The 20,327-nt window shown below is 33.2% G+C and overlaps 4 protein-coding genes and 1 pseudogene across 5 annotated transcripts; 1 reads left to right on the top strand and 4 right to left on the bottom strand.

Moving 5' to 3' along the window:
- Nucleotides 1-445: 445 nt before the first annotated feature.
- LOC108849235 (glucan endo-1,3-beta-glucosidase 3) lies at nucleotides 446-5,224 on the top strand. The gene is made up of 4 exons (XM_018622775.2): nucleotides 446-696; nucleotides 3,564-3,977; nucleotides 4,812-4,842; nucleotides 4,936-5,224. Exons 1-4 carry the CDS (start codon nucleotides 633-635, stop codon nucleotides 5,120-5,122), a joined length of 696 nt encoding a protein of 231 aa, XP_018478277.1. The 5' UTR covers nucleotides 446-632; the 3' UTR covers nucleotides 5,123-5,224.
- Nucleotides 5,225-5,364: 140 nt separating this feature from the next.
- LOC108850885 (uncharacterized) lies at nucleotides 5,365-6,182 on the bottom strand. Its single transcript, XM_018624344.2, has 3 exons — nucleotides 6,000-6,182; nucleotides 5,699-5,890; nucleotides 5,365-5,592 (listed from the first exon to the last, which is right to left on the bottom strand). The coding sequence occupies exons 1-3, from the start codon at nucleotides 6,180-6,182 to the stop codon at nucleotides 5,476-5,478; spliced, it is 492 nt and encodes a 163-aa protein (XP_018479846.1). The 3' UTR covers nucleotides 5,365-5,475.
- A 3,353-nt stretch (nucleotides 6,183-9,535) lies between these two features.
- LOC108850884 (uncharacterized) lies at nucleotides 9,536-10,707 on the bottom strand (annotated as a pseudogene).
- Nucleotides 10,708-14,423: 3,716 nt separating this feature from the next.
- On the bottom strand, nucleotides 14,424-16,713 carry LOC108849234 (pentatricopeptide repeat-containing protein At3g22470, mitochondrial-like). Its single transcript, XM_018622774.2, has one exon. It carries the CDS (start codon nucleotides 16,266-16,268, stop codon nucleotides 14,583-14,585), a length of 1,686 nt encoding a protein of 561 aa, XP_018478276.1. The 5' UTR covers nucleotides 16,269-16,713; the 3' UTR covers nucleotides 14,424-14,582.
- Nucleotides 16,714-17,389: 676 nt separating this feature from the next.
- On the bottom strand, nucleotides 17,390-18,751 carry LOC108851497 (uncharacterized). Of its 2 annotated transcripts, XM_018624933.2 has the most exons (4): nucleotides 18,643-18,751; nucleotides 18,083-18,335; nucleotides 17,803-17,991; nucleotides 17,390-17,723 (listed from the first exon to the last, which is right to left on the bottom strand). In XM_018624933.2, the coding sequence occupies exons 2-4, from the start codon at nucleotides 18,317-18,319 to the stop codon at nucleotides 17,628-17,630; spliced, it is 522 nt and encodes a 173-aa protein (XP_018480435.1). In that variant the 5' UTR covers nucleotides 18,320-18,335; nucleotides 18,643-18,751; the 3' UTR covers nucleotides 17,390-17,627. The 2 variants fall into 2 exon arrangements, with proteins under 2 accessions (XP_018480435.1, XP_056863536.1); XM_057007556.1 differs by lacking the exon at nucleotides 18,643-18,751 and having other exon boundaries at nucleotides 18,083-18,568.
- Nucleotides 18,752-20,327: the final 1,576 nt, after the last annotated feature.

Below are 20,327 nucleotides of genomic sequence, written 5' to 3'. Positions count from 1 at the left end.
CCATTGCTTCCTGAACAGTTGCAGTATCAAGGATTCCTAAATCAATAGTTCTCCTAGAGCCAAGAGCATCAGCTTCTCCAAGCAAAGTGTTTATCTTCAAGCTCAAAGTGTTAATAGCAAGGTTTGTATAAATGATTGTCTCTTTTTAATTTGGTCAAGATGATTAGCCTCTATTATTTTTTTTGTTTACTTTAAAAATCTTTAGTTAAGAGCTATGCCGTTGTAGTTATGTGATGTGAGACCCACAACTCAAATTGTTTATGCTAATTGTAGAAGTTCAAGAAAGAAAGAAAACTAATGAAAAAGTCCTCATTGTGACTGAATAAAGTTAAAAAGAAAGAACCACGGAATATAAGAATCAAAAGTTTGAGGGAAAACCATCATTACAAGCATCACTCACTTGAAGCAGCCCACATTACATTTTGCATTGCCCACAAAACATAAATCCCAAATAAATCATTACCCTCTCTCTCTCTCTCTCCCCAACTCCCCAACAATCAACTTCACAAACCAGTTCCAAACACACAGCTTCTATCTCTATATATATAGTTGACAAGAAGTATTTGGAGACATAAGACAGGAAGATTTAGAGCTTTAAGAGAGAAGAAGAGTTAGGGTTGTGTTTTTTTGGAATGGGAAAAGGCTTCAGATTAGTAACAAGTCTTCTTCTTCTTCTTCTCTTCTTCGTCTTCCCAGGTTACTTTTCTCAATCCATCACTGAAACAAGAAGAAGCTTTTCTCAGTTTTATTTATAAAAAAGTATCTATCTTATTAAAACAGAAACATTATAACTTATTCTAGGTGGATTTTTAAGTTGGACATCACATTATTATTTTTATTCTAACCTTTCATTAAAATATTTCCTTAAATAGTTAAATATCAACCATCTATCATTTAACTCCACTATAAGATCTATTTTTTATATTATATACATCTATTAAACAAAATATCTATTCTTTTCGTTAAAGTATGTTCACATTATCATATTTATATTATATCATAGTACAAATATAACTATCTTTCTCTTTTATTATAGTCAAATGAATACAATAAATGTCTCCAATATAAATATTACACGAGTCTGAGTTCTTAAAAATAAAAATATAAATAGATAGAAATAAAAATAAATATTACACATGTTATTAAAAATATAAATATTATTACACGAGTAGGTTGACAAAAAATTACAAATATTACACGAATCTTTAGCCAGTCATTATACAACTAAACCAGTTGATTCAATTAACCAAATAACTATCAACCTACAATATCGGATTTAAAAAACAATTATTTGGCATCAAATACTAATGAATCTTTAAATTTTAAGTAGCTTGATACAGAACTTTTGAAACTCAATACTAAAGATATCAGAATTTATGCTCAAATAATCGAGGTTTGCTTTGAATATACACTAAATAGAATATACATAATAATTGATGTTCTTATTTCAAAAACATCAATATATATTTTTTTAAAAAAATCGATTATTGGAAAACCTCTTCACCAAGTTGAGTCTACTATACTTAAAATCTCGGTTACAATCAAATATTGACAATCATATTGCCAGATTTCAAAAATCATGAATATGAAAAACCCTCTTCTCCAAGTTTATTCTACTATACCTAAAATCTCGGTGTCAATATAGATTTTGTATTTATTATATCTAATTTAATAGGTTAGAAAATATTCATTTCCTCACACTAAAATGTGTGTACAAGTACTTGCCTTCCTATTCATCATTGGACATTCACAAAACATTCAGAAAAAACTCCCAAAAAGCACAATGTCAAAACCAAATCGTATTGTTTAATATTATGTTAGTATTTTCACCATAAAGTTATATCTCTAATACACCAATGAAAAACTATTAATAGAAAAAACAGTTTTAACATTTTTCTTAAACAATGAGAAAACTCGAAATTATATAAAACCACATTATGTGAAAAGGACAAACTCCAAATTGTATTAACTATTATAGATTATATGTTATGTGTTAAAAAATAAAAAATAAAATCCGCGCGGTCGCGCGGGTCATGATCTAGTTGTTTGTTAAAGAAACATTTTTTGGCACAAAAAGAAGCATATATATTTATTGTAAAATTTTGTTACAAATTTCATTTTATTCTTTGCCTAAAGAAAATAACATGCACATGATTTATTCTAATTATACTGTTTTAGTATATGAACATATGTAAGTGATAACTGATATAACACCATAGTTTCGATTTAATGGTGAATCCAAACTTAAAAAAAAAAAAATCTTGCTAAAGATAGCGTTTATAGTTTGGAATTTATTATCCTAAGATGCGGAAAGTTAATTTATGTGTTATGATTATTTAACAAAACTGTTATACTCTTTAGAACTTAATTATCGGTATTCTGATTTTAAATTTTTCTTGTTAGGAAAATGTTCCTTTTCTTGTTCATCTAGTTCTACCAGATTCGAGTTTTTTTCTTTCAATTTTCACTATTGTTAATACGATGATGGATTGGTATATTCGAATTATTTTATATTAAAACTTAAGGGAAATTTGTATCGAATTTTCTTTTTTCAAAAAGAAGTTAATTTTGTTTGCTCATGTGTAGGGGTGGGCGTTCGGATACCCGTTCGGGTTCGGATCGGGTATTTCGGATTTTCGGGTATTTCGGTATAGGGATATAGAACCCGTTCGGGTATTTCTGTACTTCGGGTCGGGTTCGGGTATTTTTAGTTCGGGTTCGGTTATTTTAGATCGGGTTTGGATATTTAGATTTTTAAAGAAATAAAAATAAATTTTTCATTTTTTAAGTTTTTTATATTTAAAAATATAGATTTCACTTAACTGATTCTTTTTTTCTTTTTATAGATTGAATGATTAATAGATTTGGAGATAATATTTCAAAAATAAAAATATTAGTTTGGCTATTGTTTTTAACTTTGGATGTAATTTTTGTTAATACACGAAACAAAAAGTTTGACATGCATTTTAAATGAATATCAAATTATTTTCTCCATAATTATATATATACTATATGATTTTAAAGTATGTGTAACATCAATATAAATATTTTAAATAAAATGAGAGATGTAAACTAGAAATATAAGGGTAAGTATACATATGTTCGGTTATCTTCGGATATCCATTCGGGTTCGGGTATTACCCGTTCGGGTTCGGATATCCAATCTCTTCTAACTTAATACCCGTTCGGGTATTTTGCTACTTCGGTTCGGATTTCGGTTCGGGTTTTTCGGGTCGGGTTCGGGTGCCACTTCGGATATCGGGTAAAGTGCCCACCCCTAAGTCTCATGTGAACTGGAGTGGAGTCGAAGCTTGCAATTATTCTAGTCGTTACTTTTTCTTGTTCAGTTCAAAGATTCTCTATTGTCTTTTTGTTTAGTGTTTGTAAGGTTTGTCTTCGTGTTTTACCTTTTTTTAAATCGAACTTACAAATTAAAGGCACTTATCTTAGACATGATAACAATAAATTATGTTCTAACGTACCAACCAAAACTGAGACAACATTATTAATGTTTTTCACATCTTAATCCATTAACAAAAAAATTAACCATGTAATTTTCACAGGCACAAAAGCTAGTACTGAACCAATCGAAGAAGAAAAGGACATAACAACACCTTTAGCCACAAATCCAACAACCAGCGTACCAACCGTTGTCCCTAATTCTGATTCTGACGCTTCTGCCGTCGTCACAACGCCACTAACGGTTCCATCCCCACCACGCGTAGCAGCCCACCCAGGTGAAAGCTGGTGTGTTGCGAGAGAAAACGCTCCCAAATTAGCGTTGCAAGCGGCTTTGGACTACGCGTGCGGGATCGGTGGAGCAGACTGTTCAGAAATCCAAGAAGGAGGAAAGTGTTATAATCCAAACTCGTTGATAGCACATGCGTCTTTTGCATTTAACAGTTACTACCAGAAGAATCCAATCCCTAGTAGTTGCAACTTTGGTGGAAGTGCTGTCACTATCAGTGGTGACCCAAGTAAGTCTTTCTGTCTTCAAATTTAATTCAAAAGAATATGTGGTTTTTCTTACCAATAACATTTGTCGAACCCGGAACAAATCATGTTAATAAGTCATCTCCTTACGGTTGGTATTAGAATTAGTAAAACTGATACTCCCTCCGTTTCTAATTATATGTCGTTTTGGAGCAAAATTTTCGTTTCAAAATAAGTGTCGTTTTATGATTTCAATGCAAAATTTATTGACTTTTTAATCCAATCTATTTTTCTATTGGTTGAAATCTAATTAGATGTATTGGTAATGATGTTTTTATCTAGTAATATACAAAATTAAATGTTTTATTAATCTGTGTGCCGAAGTCTAGAACGACAAATAAATTGAAACGGAGGGAGTACTTCATAAAATTTAATCCCGTTTACTAGTTGGGATATTTTAGAAAACAACATTGTAGTTATTATATTTAGTCTAACAACTAGTTATAAACTAGAATGATCGTGACAAAAGAAAAGTAATAATAATAAACTAGTACGTAGTGGTAATTTAACTGACAATATCAACCATGTATGATGTATCAGTCATTGTTTGGACATTTATTGGTTACTATAAGATCCAATAGTAATAGATAAACAAATCAATAAATTTATTTATTTACAATCTCTTTTTTGTACATACTATTTTGTGTGCTATCAAGTAATATTGCAAATTACTTTCGAACATTAACTGTTTCTTCATGATTGTAGTACAGATTAGACATAAAACAAGGTTAAGATAGTGTTCTATACAAATCTTTTTTACGTCGTAATTTAAGATGTTGAGAGATCCTATCTAAATAAATGTTCTTCTCTGCTGACAGGTGTAGGATCATGCCACTTTCCGTCTACAAGGTAGATCTCTAGAAAACAGACTACTAATTTGATGAATAATAATATAAAGAGTATGTGAGATGATGACTATATGTCTGAATGTGATCATTGCAGCACGAATGAATCGACATTAAACGTTAGTGAAGATGGATTAGGGCTTTTTGGGAGAATACCATCGCACCCAACTCCCAAGCCCGAAGCTTCAAGCTCCTCTTCCAGAACTTTCTCATATCTCTACTTCCATTCTCATCTTCTTTGTTTTTGGTTTTGTTTTTATATCATGTTCCTGTGGTGGTATTAGTTTAGTCATGTAATATATATATATAAACTGAAATTTGTAAGGTAGTTTTTAATTCAGTTACAAACCTAATCGTTGATATATTAGTATTCTACATTATATCCATTCAGAAATATCACTAAACATAAATTAAAAAAAAAAACAAATAGGAACAATCAAGATATCAAAAGGAGTGACCATTTTCGGGGGGCTTTATTGGTTCTTACACACAAGTTTTGGTGACAATCAAGATATCAAAAGAAAAGCAAAAGAAAAAACAAAGATAGACATACACAATCTCAAAAATAATAATAATAATAATAATAGATAAATAATCAAACGTTATAACATGATAAGTTCGTTCTTCGAATGCTTTTTCATCTTCTAGGTGCTCCATTTCTCGTGTTAGCTGCCGCCATAAGTTCAAGAACTCCACAACATTCCTTCCAACACGTCGTCGTCTCAACCCCGTGATCACCCGTGGCTAACAAAGGCTGCAAACATACATCCAATTTACAAAACCATAATGAGGATTACAATATTCTGTTTCTTTTATCTAAATGGGTTTTAGTATGGAGAGTTTGGCTTAAATACTGTGACCTGATTGTCTGTGGATACAAGGAGTTCTCGGCTTGCCACGGTGGTGTTGCTCGATGCTCCATCAGAAGCATTGGTAACAGCTCCAACGAGCTTGGACGAAACTTCAGCCCTTTTCTCATCAAAAACATGAAGCAAAGATTTGGCTCCTTCAGTATCTCTTGTCGTAGCATTGTCCTCTACTGCATCTCTTGTCTAACCACACAACACGATCATGTTAGTTTTTTATTTTTTTGAAAATCATGTTATTTATTTCAGTACAAACCAACATGTAAAAAGGGTGTAAGAGTGACCAAGAACCGACCTGCGTAGACCCATCAAACACTTTCTCTGGTGCTGTTGCAGAGTCGGTCTTAACCGTCTCAGTGGAGGCTGCAACGGTTTTCTGAACATCAGTTAGAGAGGCACTGACGGATTCTGCACTGGATGTAGCCGATTCTTTCGCTTCGTTAAAAGCAGAAGTGGCCTTCTCCAAGAAAGATGCCATTTTTTTTCTTCGGATGTTGGAATATATGTCAGAGAGAAACAGAGACTTATATAATTTTGGAATGTGTTATGACGAGAGCAGAGGGCTGTTTCAGTGCCTCCAGCGAAACAACTATTGAGAATCTCTTAGACGTGACTTCCTTTATCAACTATTGATTTTTTTTTACTACAAATTTATTAGCATCATTCATTTCGTTTCGCTATATATACTAGATTATTTAACCGCGCTACGCGCGGTTTGTGTCCTATAAAATCTTAATTTAATCTCATGATTTTCAATGTTTTAAACAACTTTAAATCTTTATTGTTTGTAATTTTTCTTTATAACATTCACACACATGATCCAAGCCATGTTTCTTATTTTCAAATCTATGAATTTTTCTTTCCAAAATTAAAAAAAAAAAACAAAAACGAATATAAATGAAAGGCTTTACTTTTTTCCAGTCACGCTGTGCTCTACACAAACACTAAATATATATAAAAAAGACAATTATGAACACAACATCACTTGTGTGTTACTGCATTTGAAAGACATTTTAAATATGTTGACAAAATTGTGTATATGAATGATAATAAATCAAGCCAGAGCAACGAATATTTTATAAGATTAAAATAGATGTAAACGCCGAAATTGTAAAACGTGATTATGCATCATTTTGTGTGGTTTCATGCTTATCATTTTTGACTGAATTTTTTCTCAACCTCTAGACCGAAATACTGTATGTGTATCTATTGTCACTCAATCTGTGCATTTAATTTGATTAGAAAAGTATTTGCGTTAGTGTCCATCCATCTTGCCATCTGAAAAAGAAAATTCTTTTGGTATTTGTCATAGATTAAACAAATTCTAATACTCTGAGTTGAGACACTTATTGTTTGTTAACTTCGTCACTAAAAACAAAACTATTTTTAGGTCTCTATCATCACAAATCATATCAATATTAGATTTTCATGAACTGAAGTATACAGACAGGCAAGTCAAGAACTGTAGGAAATCAACATATCAATGTTTAATGAAACCAAATACTTGAAGCTAGCAGGCAATTAAACTCTATAATAACTTTCGTGAAAAGACCAGGGAAAATAAAATGTAAAACCGATCCCTGCATTGCGCAAAGGGCAGAAGAGCTCTTACTTCGCCCCTGATGTGTCCTTTTGAAGCAACAACTCAAGATGTCTTCAGGGTTCTCCGTTCAATTTATTGGTATCCTCTGCATTTTGCTGACTTTTTTGAAACTTGCGGCAAATATTCTAGGAATTTTTTTGGATTTGTAGTAGACAAAACCTTAAGAGTGTTCTATGTAGAGTTCTTCGCAACCTGATTCCAATGGCTACTAACGTTTTTCTCCATAGAAACACTATTAGTAGAACGATTCTAATGTTTTCTGTCACCAAGTTAATGACATGATATTTGTTCCATAATTACAAAGCCCTTTCGCTACCTACGCACAGAAAAGCAGTAAGTTTATGAAACCATTCAAGACTCTAACAAAGACCGTAAGTGATACAAACCACCTCTAACTAATTTTCACCAGAAAGTGAAAACAGCTGATGCACTGAGCAATTGGCAAAGAGATTGGAGTCATACACCATTGAAACTTTGTTATTAAGTTGCAATTTATTTTATTTACAACTATGTCTTCTATAACTCAACTTTATTTATATAAGCGTTCAAGTTTCTATGATTCACAGATTCGAGCACCGATGTGCTTGACCAGTTATTTCAACTTGAAGTAATTTTCATTGTACAAAAATATTTTTGTTTGAATAAATTTAACAGTCTTTTAAAAAGAAAAGAAAATATTTTATTTATTTATTGTCATTTGAGATTTTTTATATTTTAAAACTATATGTATATTATTCGATCTTTTATTCATATGCAATATCAATTTAAATATTTTAAATAAAATGAGTGATCCTAAATTAGAAATATAGGGTTAAGACCTATGTTATTTTACCTTCAGATATCCATTCAGATTCAAATATTATTAATTCTGGTTCGAATACCCAATATCTCATAACTTAATATCTTTTCAGGTATTTTGCCATTTTGATCGGGTTTCGGGTTAGGTTTTTCAAATCAGATTTGGGTATATAATTCAGATATCTAATAACATGTCCATGTATAATCCGCGCGGTTTTATGGTATTAACTAAATCATCAAACTACAAAATATAAATGATATTTTTTTTATAAAACCGATAGTTTAAAAATTTACATTGAACATAAATTAAATTTAAACATCCGCACGGGAATACGGATCAAATTCTAGTTTATACTTAAAGTTTTTTTTTCTCAGATGGCTGTTAATTTATACTTATAGTTAATAAATACATTGGACAAAATAAAATAAAAATCTTTAATAGTAAATAAATAAATGTATTTAACTCATTAGATTGGTAGATACACGTATCACATTTATTTACAATTTGCATTAGCGGTAACTAAATGTACATATAATAGCATTTATAAAATAATACATTGTTGAATAATTTTTTTTGTTGACTAATACTGTTTAATAACTTACCTATTTAGTTAAAATATAATTTATAGGATTGTGTTAATCATGAAAAAGCTTTAAATTAGAATTTATAATAATGTTCAACAAAACCCAATACACATTGTCAATCTAATTGGGCAAAAAACAAAATCCACTTATTAAAATTAACTATATCATGCTATATAATGAACACGTATAAGAAGCTGGAGATCACACCAATCTTTGCGTAAAATCACCGCTAGAGCACCGCCATTGATTTTTCACCAAAATATCATTGGCAGCTCCTTTCAGAGTGATAAACCAGAGTAATCGAAGTGATTCCAAACCTCCACCGCCTATGCTTGGAAAAGCTCGAAACAGCCGTATACGCAAGCACCTGAACAATCTTTGCGAAGTAGTGCAAGTAAACAATAAGTTCCATAAAGATCTTAACCAAAGAACATATACTATACTACGAATTATGAATGATTCCAACTCTACCCCACTAATCTGAGTTATTGAATTTGACAGCAAAAATGTTTCCAAATGAATAAGTTCATAGTACTTACGCTTTTGAGCTGGCCAAAACGGTCTGGATCGAAGAGGAACTCCCTAAGCTTACCGGTTCTAGGATGATGAGCCCACATGGTACCATCCATAAGCTGAACACCATTGGCTTAGCAAGCCGCAGCAATCTTATCGAACTCAGCTACGTTCATCGCCACGGGCTTCTCAAGAAGGATGTGCTTACCTTTCTCAGCAGCACGTATAGCCCATTCGACGTGGAAGCTAGTTGGGAGAGGAATGTAGAGCATCAACCTCTGAATCTTAAAAAATCGACTCGTAAGAGCCGTGGATCTTTGCCGAAGGAGAGTAGCCATTAGCAGCAGCGAACATCTTGGCTTTATCCAAAGAGCGGCTTGCAACGGCTGAGATAGTAGCGATTGGCCTTATCTACAATCAGTTGTTTCTTTTTCCCACCTGATCATCACAAAAAAAGGATTCACACTTAAACTTCAGAATAACGAATCTACAAATCAATAACCCAAAAATTAGAAGGCGAGTGTCGTCAATGCACATACCAGTCTTCTTTCTACCAGCAGCAATATTCTTTCTCCGCCTTAATTTTTTCATTTGCTATTGCTGTAATGGACGAAGCAACATCTTTAACATCTGCTCCTTCATGTTGGCCACAGATAGTCTCATGACTGCTTTGAGTAGCGCAATATAATGATAACTTTTCTGCAAACAGAAGAAACCAAAATATAAGTTCAACATGCCAACTTGCCAAGAGCGTTTTACTATAAAGAGAAGAAAGGCTTATGCAACAAACCTCATATGGTTTAAGCCTATGAGAAATCATTTCAGCATATTCCAAAAAATCGCTTTCAGACTTGGGGATGAACACATCAAGTTTTGTCTTTTCACCCTTCGTTCCAAAGAGTTCAGCAGTTGCCTTGTAGTCAGCTTCTTCAACAACCCTGTGAGAGAAAGAACACACAGTTTTTGGTCTTGTTTATAAAAGCTCGTCTCAACAAATATGTCAGGTAGAAAGATTTAAATTACCTCTGCATGCGAAGTTTCTTAGAGATAGGATCCAAAGGTCCTTCCTTTGGTGCTTCTTTTGGAACATCGGCTGCTTTACCCTTCTTTTCAACAGCTTTGGCTGCTGCTTTCTTAGGAGGAGCCTTGTCCGAAGCAGGCTTTACCGGAGCAGGTTCGTCATCATCATCATCATCCTCCCAAGAGTCCTTAATATCATTCTCATCTACATCCTCGTCATCCCAGTTGCTTTTAAGCTCAACTTTAGCTGGAAGTGGTGCAAGCGGCTCATCCTCTTAAATCATCAAAAAAATAAAAACTATAAGCAATGAAAACTCCAATAAGATTCACACTTGCGCAAGTGAATCAATTTTGTAATGTGATTATAGATAGAAACACATAAAGAGACATTAAAGCAATAAACTTTTACCCCAATCATCCATAATTGCTAGTAGTTATCGAGTAGAAAATACAAGGCTGATATGTGAATCCCAAATGTAAAACCTGTCAGACATATACATAAAGCATCAGAATCAGACAAAACATACTTGTTCTGCATATAAGGAGAAACGCAACACAATTTAGGCATACTAATCTACAAATCTAATGGGTTTCTGGAGCATAAGTTGATGATGAAAGAAAACACACTGAGGATCTAATGTTTCTTAAATGGCGGGAAAAAAAATTTCACAGTATAATTCCAGAGATGTGCCATAGATGAAATTAATAAGCCTACTCGCAAGGCATTCACAGATTCATTACTGATAATCAATAGAAGTATTGCTTACCAAGGTACCTAGACATGGGAAGAACACCAATTGCCTAACCCCCTACCACAGTCTCAGAGGCAACAGCCTGACAAACCCTATTAGTAGGAGCTATGCCGATTTATCCTCCAATATCACTATCGACAGTTAGAAACAGCTAGTTAAGGCTTTACCCATTGGACCTGGGGACCCTCTCCATTGTTCCTCTTGCATAACTCAGTATTTTATATATTCGATCTTCAGCCAAAGAAAAATGGACTCTATCTTGGCAGTAGTCAGAGCAACCTGTAAGACGATACATATTTAAAAAATAGTAGAGTTCAACGGTTCTGTCTTCTTGTTTTAGAGAGGTGGAACAACCTCCATTACTAAATATTCAAAGAAATATACCCAATGTACCCAATATGCTAACCTGTGAGAAAGAAACCACAAAATTATGATCACACACAACTCCTCAAAGGTTAGATATAAGGTAGTTTGAGTTAGATTGAGTTTTAAGTCTTTTCTTATGTAATATAAGCCTAGAGAAGTGGAACGGTGAACACAAACTACATCAGAATGATGAGGAATTGTGCTTGCTTCCAAAAACATGTTGAAGTTGCAAACATAATCAAGGGTTTTATCAAAAGATGGTTAGTAAAATGTTAAACTCTCAGAGAAAAAAAAACTGAAAGACATGAAATTTTTAAAGCATACTTAGAGTTGACTAAAATTCTCTTTACATCTGATGTGTTGCATCTTTAGAGCCGCTGAAATCCAAAATGCACAGAGATGAACAAAGATAATAGAAGAATAATCTAAATCTGAAGGGATAAATTAGGATCGAGAGATGAACCGATGATAGCATAGAAAACTTCTTACCCGTCGAAGAATCAAAGCCCAACACAGCTGTCCTGTCGCCGGCGGCCATCTCCCTTGCTTCATTGAACTCTCGTCGCCTAAGATTTGTTTAATTGTCTCAATTTTTTGAGTACTCAATTAAATAGATATGTAAGCATAACTGATGAGGAAGACAAACAATCAACAGTCATAATCAAGCAACAACCATTACATTGAGAGAGGGAGAGTGAACAGACGATTTGTGTCAAAAGAGAACGGAGGCTGTGGATCGACAATTCATCAGGCAGAAGTAATTAGGTTATCTGACATGGCAAATATCTTAAAGCTGATTGGTCTTAATTTTTAATCCTACGTGGAGGCATTCTCCTTTGATCTTATTAGCCTTTTAGTATAGTATAGATATATATATATATATATCTATCTATATATCTATCTATACTATTAAAACTGAAGTACAAATAGTATTTAACCCTTAGTTTTTCACAATAATTACAAAGGATTGCCATTAGTATTTAATATAAAGATTTTAGAATATTAATTAATCAACTATATTTAATTATAGACTAAATGAATATCTCTTGCATATATACTGTTACCTAAAAGTTGGGTTCCTCTTAACAATAAAAGGAATGCATATCAAAATAATTAGAAAATGTATATTTAGTTTTCTTCAAGTTTAAATCACAACGAAAACATATGTTGAGCTATTGTTAATATTTTTTATTAAATCTATCCCACTCAGCTCAAACAATATATATATCGCATGTTTTTTTCTTGGAACCACATCATTATTCATAAAACAATCTAAACATGTCTAATTTTGAGTCTATTAGATAGGCCCACTAATTTACTTATATATATTTTAACCATTTAATCTGGAAACTTATGTTAATTGGCTATTTCTAATTTATACTTTATTTCATTAATGGTTCATCTATTCACTTACAAAATTGATCTTTTAATATTTTAATGCATAAAACATTATAATCTAAATTGAAACAGAGGGAATAAATATGTACATATTTATTTGTTGTTTTGATTTATATTCATGTTTATATATATATATATATATATATATATATATATATATATATATATATATATAAAATAAAAATAATACTTGCCTATTTTAAGTGATTTTTACAGAATTTTCATTATTTAAATCAATTATAATCATTTCATTTATTATCTTTACTAAAAAATTGACATCATTTATTACAGAAGTACAAAACAAAATTTGTTTGTTTTCAATTTTTTTTTTAATTTTTACATTCATTTCTCACATTTTTAACTATTTCATTATATTTACTATAATATATTGGCAGTATTTATTTTACATATTAACTATAATAATCAACATATTTGAAAGAAATTACTTTATTTGTGACAAGAATTCAAAATGACTAACAAACTATTTTTTATTTGCGTTATGCTTACATAACCAGTTAGACATAACATTCAGTATCTATTCAGCTATAAGTTATTTCTTTTGGGTACCAGTTTTATGTGGGTTTTGAATCGGGTCTTCCTGAATTCAGATGAATTCGGTTATGATATATAGAAATCTACAAATATCCAAAAACTAATGTATTTGAAACCGGTTCGGAAATTTGTACCAAACGTAACAATATTAACCGATTCAGTTCGGATATTTTAAATTCAAACTAAACTTAATCTAAAAATAACAAAATAACTAAAAGTAACCATATTATCTATTTGATTCAAGTTTGATTATGATGTATAGAAAACTAAAAATATTTAAATACTTATACAATTAACTATATTATAATACCTATAAATATATAATACTAATTATGAAAAACAATTATCAATTTATAAAAAAGTGAAAATTAACACCCGCACGGATGTGCGGGTCAAAAATCTAGTATATATTTAAACTTGATGCATTTGTCTCTAGTCTCTACTGAGTACTGACTCTCTACGATATATCTCTTGGGAAATCCAACTCCATCCTCACCGATTGTTGAGAGCATAGAGCACATCTACTTTGCAAGTGCATTCAGCCAAGTCATCTAGTCAAGATTATCTATGGAAACTTTGGTTCAAGTACTAGTGTCTTATGCACCGCCTGACCTGAAATTTATGAAAGCCTAAACATCTCAAGGTAATTTTTAATAAAAATGTTTTTTACTATTACTCTCTCAGAACTTTGGTCTCATTATGTACTACATGAGAGTAATTCAGATTATCTGTAATTTAAACTGAGTTATAATGATTTCTTTAGTTATATCTACAACTTAACAATTTGCCTTAAATTCATTTGAGACAAATAGAATGAGAATATCCAAGTAGTTTGGCGTTGTGCATATTGGCTAGATATGTCAAATGGGGCATGCCTAAAAACAATCACTGATAAGGAGAAACTGTATAGTTTAGAAATAAAATAGTGAAAAAAAAACTGTTGAGTTAGTAAAGAAACAGGGAAACCTTTGGTAAAGTTTAAGAAAACTATAGAGTTAGAACAAAATAGCGAAGTCTACATGTCTTAATTCACAGGCTCACAGCTACTTCATCGCTGGACAAGTCCAAAATGTAATCATCATGGCTTTGGAGGAGAAACTCCAAAAGTTAGTAATTTTTTTTTTTTTTTTGCATAAAGACTATATTTCATTTTCTTTTTCTCAATTATTGTTACAAGAATTATATAACTGCAACAAAAGCCAAACCACAACCCCTAGTGAGAGACAGTGCTAGAGAATAACAGCAGTGTGCTAATGAGTGACTTTCTCTTTATAGATAAGATCAGACACACTCAAGAAAGCATACTCAAGAAGTTTTTGTTCAATCTACCATCAGATAACATATCAATAACCATCTTCATGGTGGAAGCATCTGCAGCAAACCCACACCTCTTCATTTCTTCTATGAGTTCAACTGAAGTGGCTACACCACTACCTCCTAGATGAGCTCTGATCATCGTGTTGTATGTACGCTCATTCGGCGCAATCCCATCCTCCTCTCCCATCTTTTTAAACAGCATATCCGCTTCAGACAGTGAGCCTTTCTTACATAATCCTCCAATCATTATAGTATATGTTCTCACATCAGGCTTCACTCCTTTATGAGGAAGGCTACAGAATAGATCCCAAGCATCGTCTACCTTACTAGCATTGCACATCCCGTGAATGATGATGTTATAGATACCGATATCAGGATCCATCTTACACTTGTGCATTTTATCAAGTATGTCCAATGCTTCTTCTAGTTCTCCATTGTCACACAACCCATCTAGCAAAATACCATAAGTCACGACACTGGGTTCCACGCCACGAGAAACCATTTCTTGGAAGAGTTCTTTGGCGACATCAAGTTTACCCGCTTGACAAAACCCCTGGATGAGAGTGTTATATGTGACTGTATCAGCAACAAACCCTCTCAAAGAAATCTCACGGAAAAGTCTCATTCCATCATCAACCCGTTTAGCCTTACAATACCCGTTTATAAAAGTATTATAAGTCACGACACTCGGTTCGCATCCCTTGCTGACCATCAGATCCAGCATGTTGTTGGCCTCGTCTAGGCGGTTCTCCATGCACAACCCATGTATCAAAGAAGTATATGTAATGGTGTCAGGTTCTATACCTCTTGCGACCATCTCATTGTACAGCTCTTTAGCTTCCTTAACCTTTCCCTCTTTCACAAAACAATCAATCAAAGCACTGAACATGACGACATCGGGGGTGATTCCCCTTGTGATCATATCCCTCAACAACTCTCCACCCTCATCCCATCTACCAGCGTTACAAAAGCCTCTTACAAGAGTGTTGTAGGTGATGACGTCTGCTTTGATCCCTTTCCTTTCCATTTCATTGGAAAGATTGAGCGCATCTTCGAGACTCCCATTTTCGCATAGACAATCGATAATCATATTATATGTAACTGCTTCAGGCTTGACCTTTCTATCTTCCATCTTCCTGAGCAGATCCAAGGCTGAGACAGCGTTCCCTGACTTGCATATCCTGTTCAAGATCGGACCGTAGGTAAACTGATCGGGTTGACATCCATGTTCCACCATCCTATCCACTAGTGCTTCAGCTTCAGACACTAGACCTTTGAGACAAAGTCCGTTGACAAGAGTGTTGAGCGTCACGAGGTTCGGTCTAACTTTCATTTCCACCATTCTATCTACTAACGCCACGGCTTCTGAAAATCTACCTTGGAGACATAACCCATTCACCAGAGTTGTAAACGTGACAGTGTTAGGCTCGTACCCAAGCTTCAACATCTTAGCCATAGCAGAAAAAGCGAAGCCGAGTCTCCGGAGACGGCAGAAGCAGTTGATCGTTATACTCAGAGTGTAGTTGTTATGTAAATTATTACCCTGCAACTCCAACTGCTTGCAGAGGGACAAGACGAGATGGTACTGTTTTGTCTTGGCCACGGCACTAAACAATCTACCGAAATCTATGATGGTAGGAAGGGGACGAGACTGAAGCATGGATCCGAAGAGCTCAACAGCATCGTCTTTCTTGATATCAGCAATCCCGTTTCTCACCTCTCTCTGTAAGAGGCTTTCCCCACTTTACTTAGACTAGAAAAGGCTCGTTCAGACAAGAACAGAGCAGTTCTTCTGAGATCCAGAGTACCTGTCTCGAGAAGACGTGTCTGAACCCAATTGGAAGAATTTGAGAAAGCTACTGGAGTCGCGTCTTCAATTCGATTGTTTCGCCTTTTCACACAGTTCACCAATGTCTGCACACATTACACCAATTTCACACACAGCAAACCAAAGAAGAAAAAAATAGGATTTGATCAACGACATTTTTTGTGAATGCCTCAAAGAAGAACTCTCTGAAAAAAACCTAGTCTTTTTTTTTTTTTTTTGTCTCTGCAGCGAAAAAAAATAAAAGTAGAGACCTTTCAAACCCCAATCAGTGAGAATCTATCTTTTTCTGATGAAATCCAAAAGTTAGTAATTATTTGTTCATCCCAATTGCAAGTAACCAATGCGACAACCGAGTTAGACCATCTCCAATGTATTTTGTTATTTTCACCTCTAAAATAAGGGAACTCTATAATAGATGTGAGATATGCTCCAATGTATTCTCTTAAATTAGCAATCTCTAAAATATAGAGTAAAAAATAGAGGAATGCTATTTCTTCTTTTATAAATAGAGGAAAAAATAGAGATCTCTATTATAGAGGAAGAAATAGAGGTGGGTTGAAGCAATTTCACCTCTAAATACTATTATAGAGGTGAAAATAGCAATGGGTTGGAGATGTTTTTATTGTCTGAAATGCTGAGAGAAGTCATATTTCTAGCAAGATCAACGTAATGTAGTTTATATGGAAAATTTCATGTAGTTTTATATTACAAAAAGAAAATAAAAAGCTCATGTAGTTTATAATCTTATTGGCTAATAGAAGATTGTTATTCACATGATTGTTTAGGGTTCTACATTCCTCTCTTATTGCCAAGTATGACGAAGTTAGGCTTTTATAAATCTTGATCTTGAGTTTCTTTTTGTCTATAGGAGAGTCTTGTTTCTTGTTTTAGGTCAAGAAGCTAATTGTGAATGTTTGATTGGCTTTTAGAAGTTCCTTAGAATCCATCACTCATCACAAAAAAAATTACTTGTTTTGGATTTATTGGTTCTTACTTCTTACACAAGTTCATGGGAACAATCAACATATCAAAATACAAATAAAAACAAAGACATAGACACAATCTCAAACTTTGTTTCAAAAAAAAAAGACACAATCTCAAATCAAAATAAGAAAAAGGAAGGAAATAAATAATCAAAAGGCTTTTACATATTGTTCTAGTGCTCTCTCTGTTCTTCATCAGCTTGACCTTTTATTTTGTAGTAGATGTCTTGAGAAGATCAAGAACTCCACAACAGTTTTTCCACCATGGCGTCGCATCAACCCCGCGCTCACCAGTTAACAAAGGCTGCAAACACAATCCGATTTGTCAAAACGAATTGAAATTATACAATCTTCTAGTAAGAGAGTTTTGCTTAAAATCTGACCTGATTGTCTGTGGATATTGGAAGGTCTCGGCTTGCCACGGTGGTGCTGCTCGATGCTCCACCGACGACATTAGTAACAGCTCCAACAAGCTTGGAGGAAATTTCGGTCTTCTTCTCCTCCAAACCATGAAATAAGGACTTGGCTCCTTCTATACCTCTTGACATAACATTCTCCACAGCTTCTCTTGCCTAACCACAACCATATCAAAATATATATGTTAGTTTTTAGGACAAACAAACATGTAAAAAGTTGGTGTGAGGAGGGTGACCAAGAACCGACCTGTGTGGACACACCAGACACTTTCCCTGGCGCGGCTTCGGCCTCGGTCTTGACCGTTTCAGTTGTGGCTGCAACGGTTGCCTGAGCATCGGCTAGAGAGGTTCTGGCAGTTTCAGTGGAGGCTGCAACGGTTTTCTGAGCATCAGTTAGAGAAGCACCAACGGATCCAGCAGTGGCTGTGACGGATTCTTTGGCTTCATTAAGAGTCGAAGTTGCCTTTTCCAAGAGAGATGCCATTATCTATCTGCTGATGCTGTCGTATTATTGTCAGAGATAAACAGAGATTTATATAATATGTAAGAAGAAGACCGAGAGGAGTTCAATAACTTTGGAATGTGAAACGAAGTGAGCTGTTAAAGAAGGCTATTTCAACGCCTCCAGCGAAACAACTATTCAGAATCTCCAAACGTGACCACCTTTATGAAATCTTGATTTTTTTGACAAGAAATCTATTACCCTGATTATTACTATAATTTTATAATTATATGTATGAACAATAGTCACGAATCACGACTATAATAATAAGGTATATTTGAGAAAAAATAATTGGGTTGCATTACCTATTCAAATAGGTTGATGATTGTTAGTGTGAAATTGTCCTACATTCAATTGTATTGCCAGCTTCTTTATCCACATTACCAACTAGACGACACCTCCTTTTAATGCCCCATTCTTTCTTTTGTTTTGCTTATTGTATATTTACAAAATCAGAAAATCTGAACATTCGCTGCAGAGTTTGAAATGGTATGGTCACTACTGCATATACAACAGTCCGATTACGGTTGATGCACCACTAATTATGATTATCGCGGTGTGCAACTACATCAAATAGTAAATCAAAATGGTGGGTAAAAATATTAATTTTTGGGAAACGATAATTACTTAGGGTTGTTGAAAACTAACCAATCAAAACAAAAGTGGAGTGCGAATAACTATTCTTAAATCTTCTAAAAGTGAATGAATTCTCCCACCCAAAAATACTAGTGGAAAACAAATATTATACTCTTCTATTTTAAAGTTAGGAGTGTAACCCCATGGATATGCCGACATAAACATGATTTATAGTATTCTTTTTAGTTATTTTATAATCAGCTGGAAATACAAAAATTGATTTGTATGCTTAATAAATTTAATAATGTATTGAGTCTATAACTGTAGTAAATTAATACCAATAAAGGTTATATATAATTTAGGTCTAAATTGAAAAAAAGAAGGATAAAGTACAACATTTCGGATAACAAGATAAAAACTAAAATTAGAAGTTAGACTATGTTGATTAAAATCAAACCACTTTAGTTCTATAAATTTTACTTAGAAGTTATACCATATGGATTTAAGTTTTAATTAAGTCACATCATGTTCCCTAAAACCACAAATTTGACGAGCCAATTCTTTACATTCAAAATTCCAGCCAATCACCCCCGAAAAAACCCCAAGCTAAAGGTCATTTTGAATGTCAGATTTTACATGGTTATTGTTTTTACAAGTACCAAAACAAATTAAAACTGGTTACACGGTTTTGTTTATAACTTTTCTTGCTTAACGATTATGTTTATTACTTTATTTCGCATCGTTTAAACTATAAATAGTAATAATATAAGTTGAATGATATTGTGGACACGCCATATCAAATACTAATCAAATAAGGTTATATATTGTAATTATCTTCGTTTTAATAATTTGTGTACTTGGAAAAGTCGATGTGAAATATCTTAAGCCTTAAGTAAAAAAAAAAGTCGATGTGAATATGTGGTAATGTATAGTAGACACACACATATATTATGAGTTATAATGATATGAATTTATTATGGGAATGATATTTCTTATTCGATCGTGGGACCTTTTGTTTGAAAACTACTATAGATGAAAGCAACTGATTCCAACATATCCAAAGCCAACTAATCTTTTGAATTTTGTGCGATATTAACATTTATTTCGTCACACCAACTTCTAAATTCATAAAGTCCAAATGTCTCTTTTTGAATTGCTTTAAAAGAGAAACAAATTTATAGAAGAGTTTTTTTAAAAAATATCAAAAAAGTGGATGCTTTTTTCAAAAAAAAAAAAAGTGGACGTTTGAGTATCCGTTTCAATTCGGGTTGAGCCTTCAAGTTTTCAAAATTTTCATAAGTTTCATTCCGATGCAATTCTATTTTTTCAGACATCAAAAATTATCCAAAAATCCAAAAAGAAATAATTCAAAATATCTAAATTATCCAAAAATCTGATTACTATTTATACAAAT

This window comes from Raphanus sativus, chromosome 4 (genome assembly GCF_000801105.2).
Source record: "Raphanus sativus cultivar WK10039 chromosome 4, ASM80110v3, whole genome shotgun sequence".
Taxonomy (NCBI): Eukaryota; Viridiplantae; Streptophyta; class Magnoliopsida; order Brassicales; family Brassicaceae; genus Raphanus; species Raphanus sativus.
Note: the sequence above shows the minus strand (reverse complement) of the source record. Positions and strands in the feature narration are given on the sequence as shown.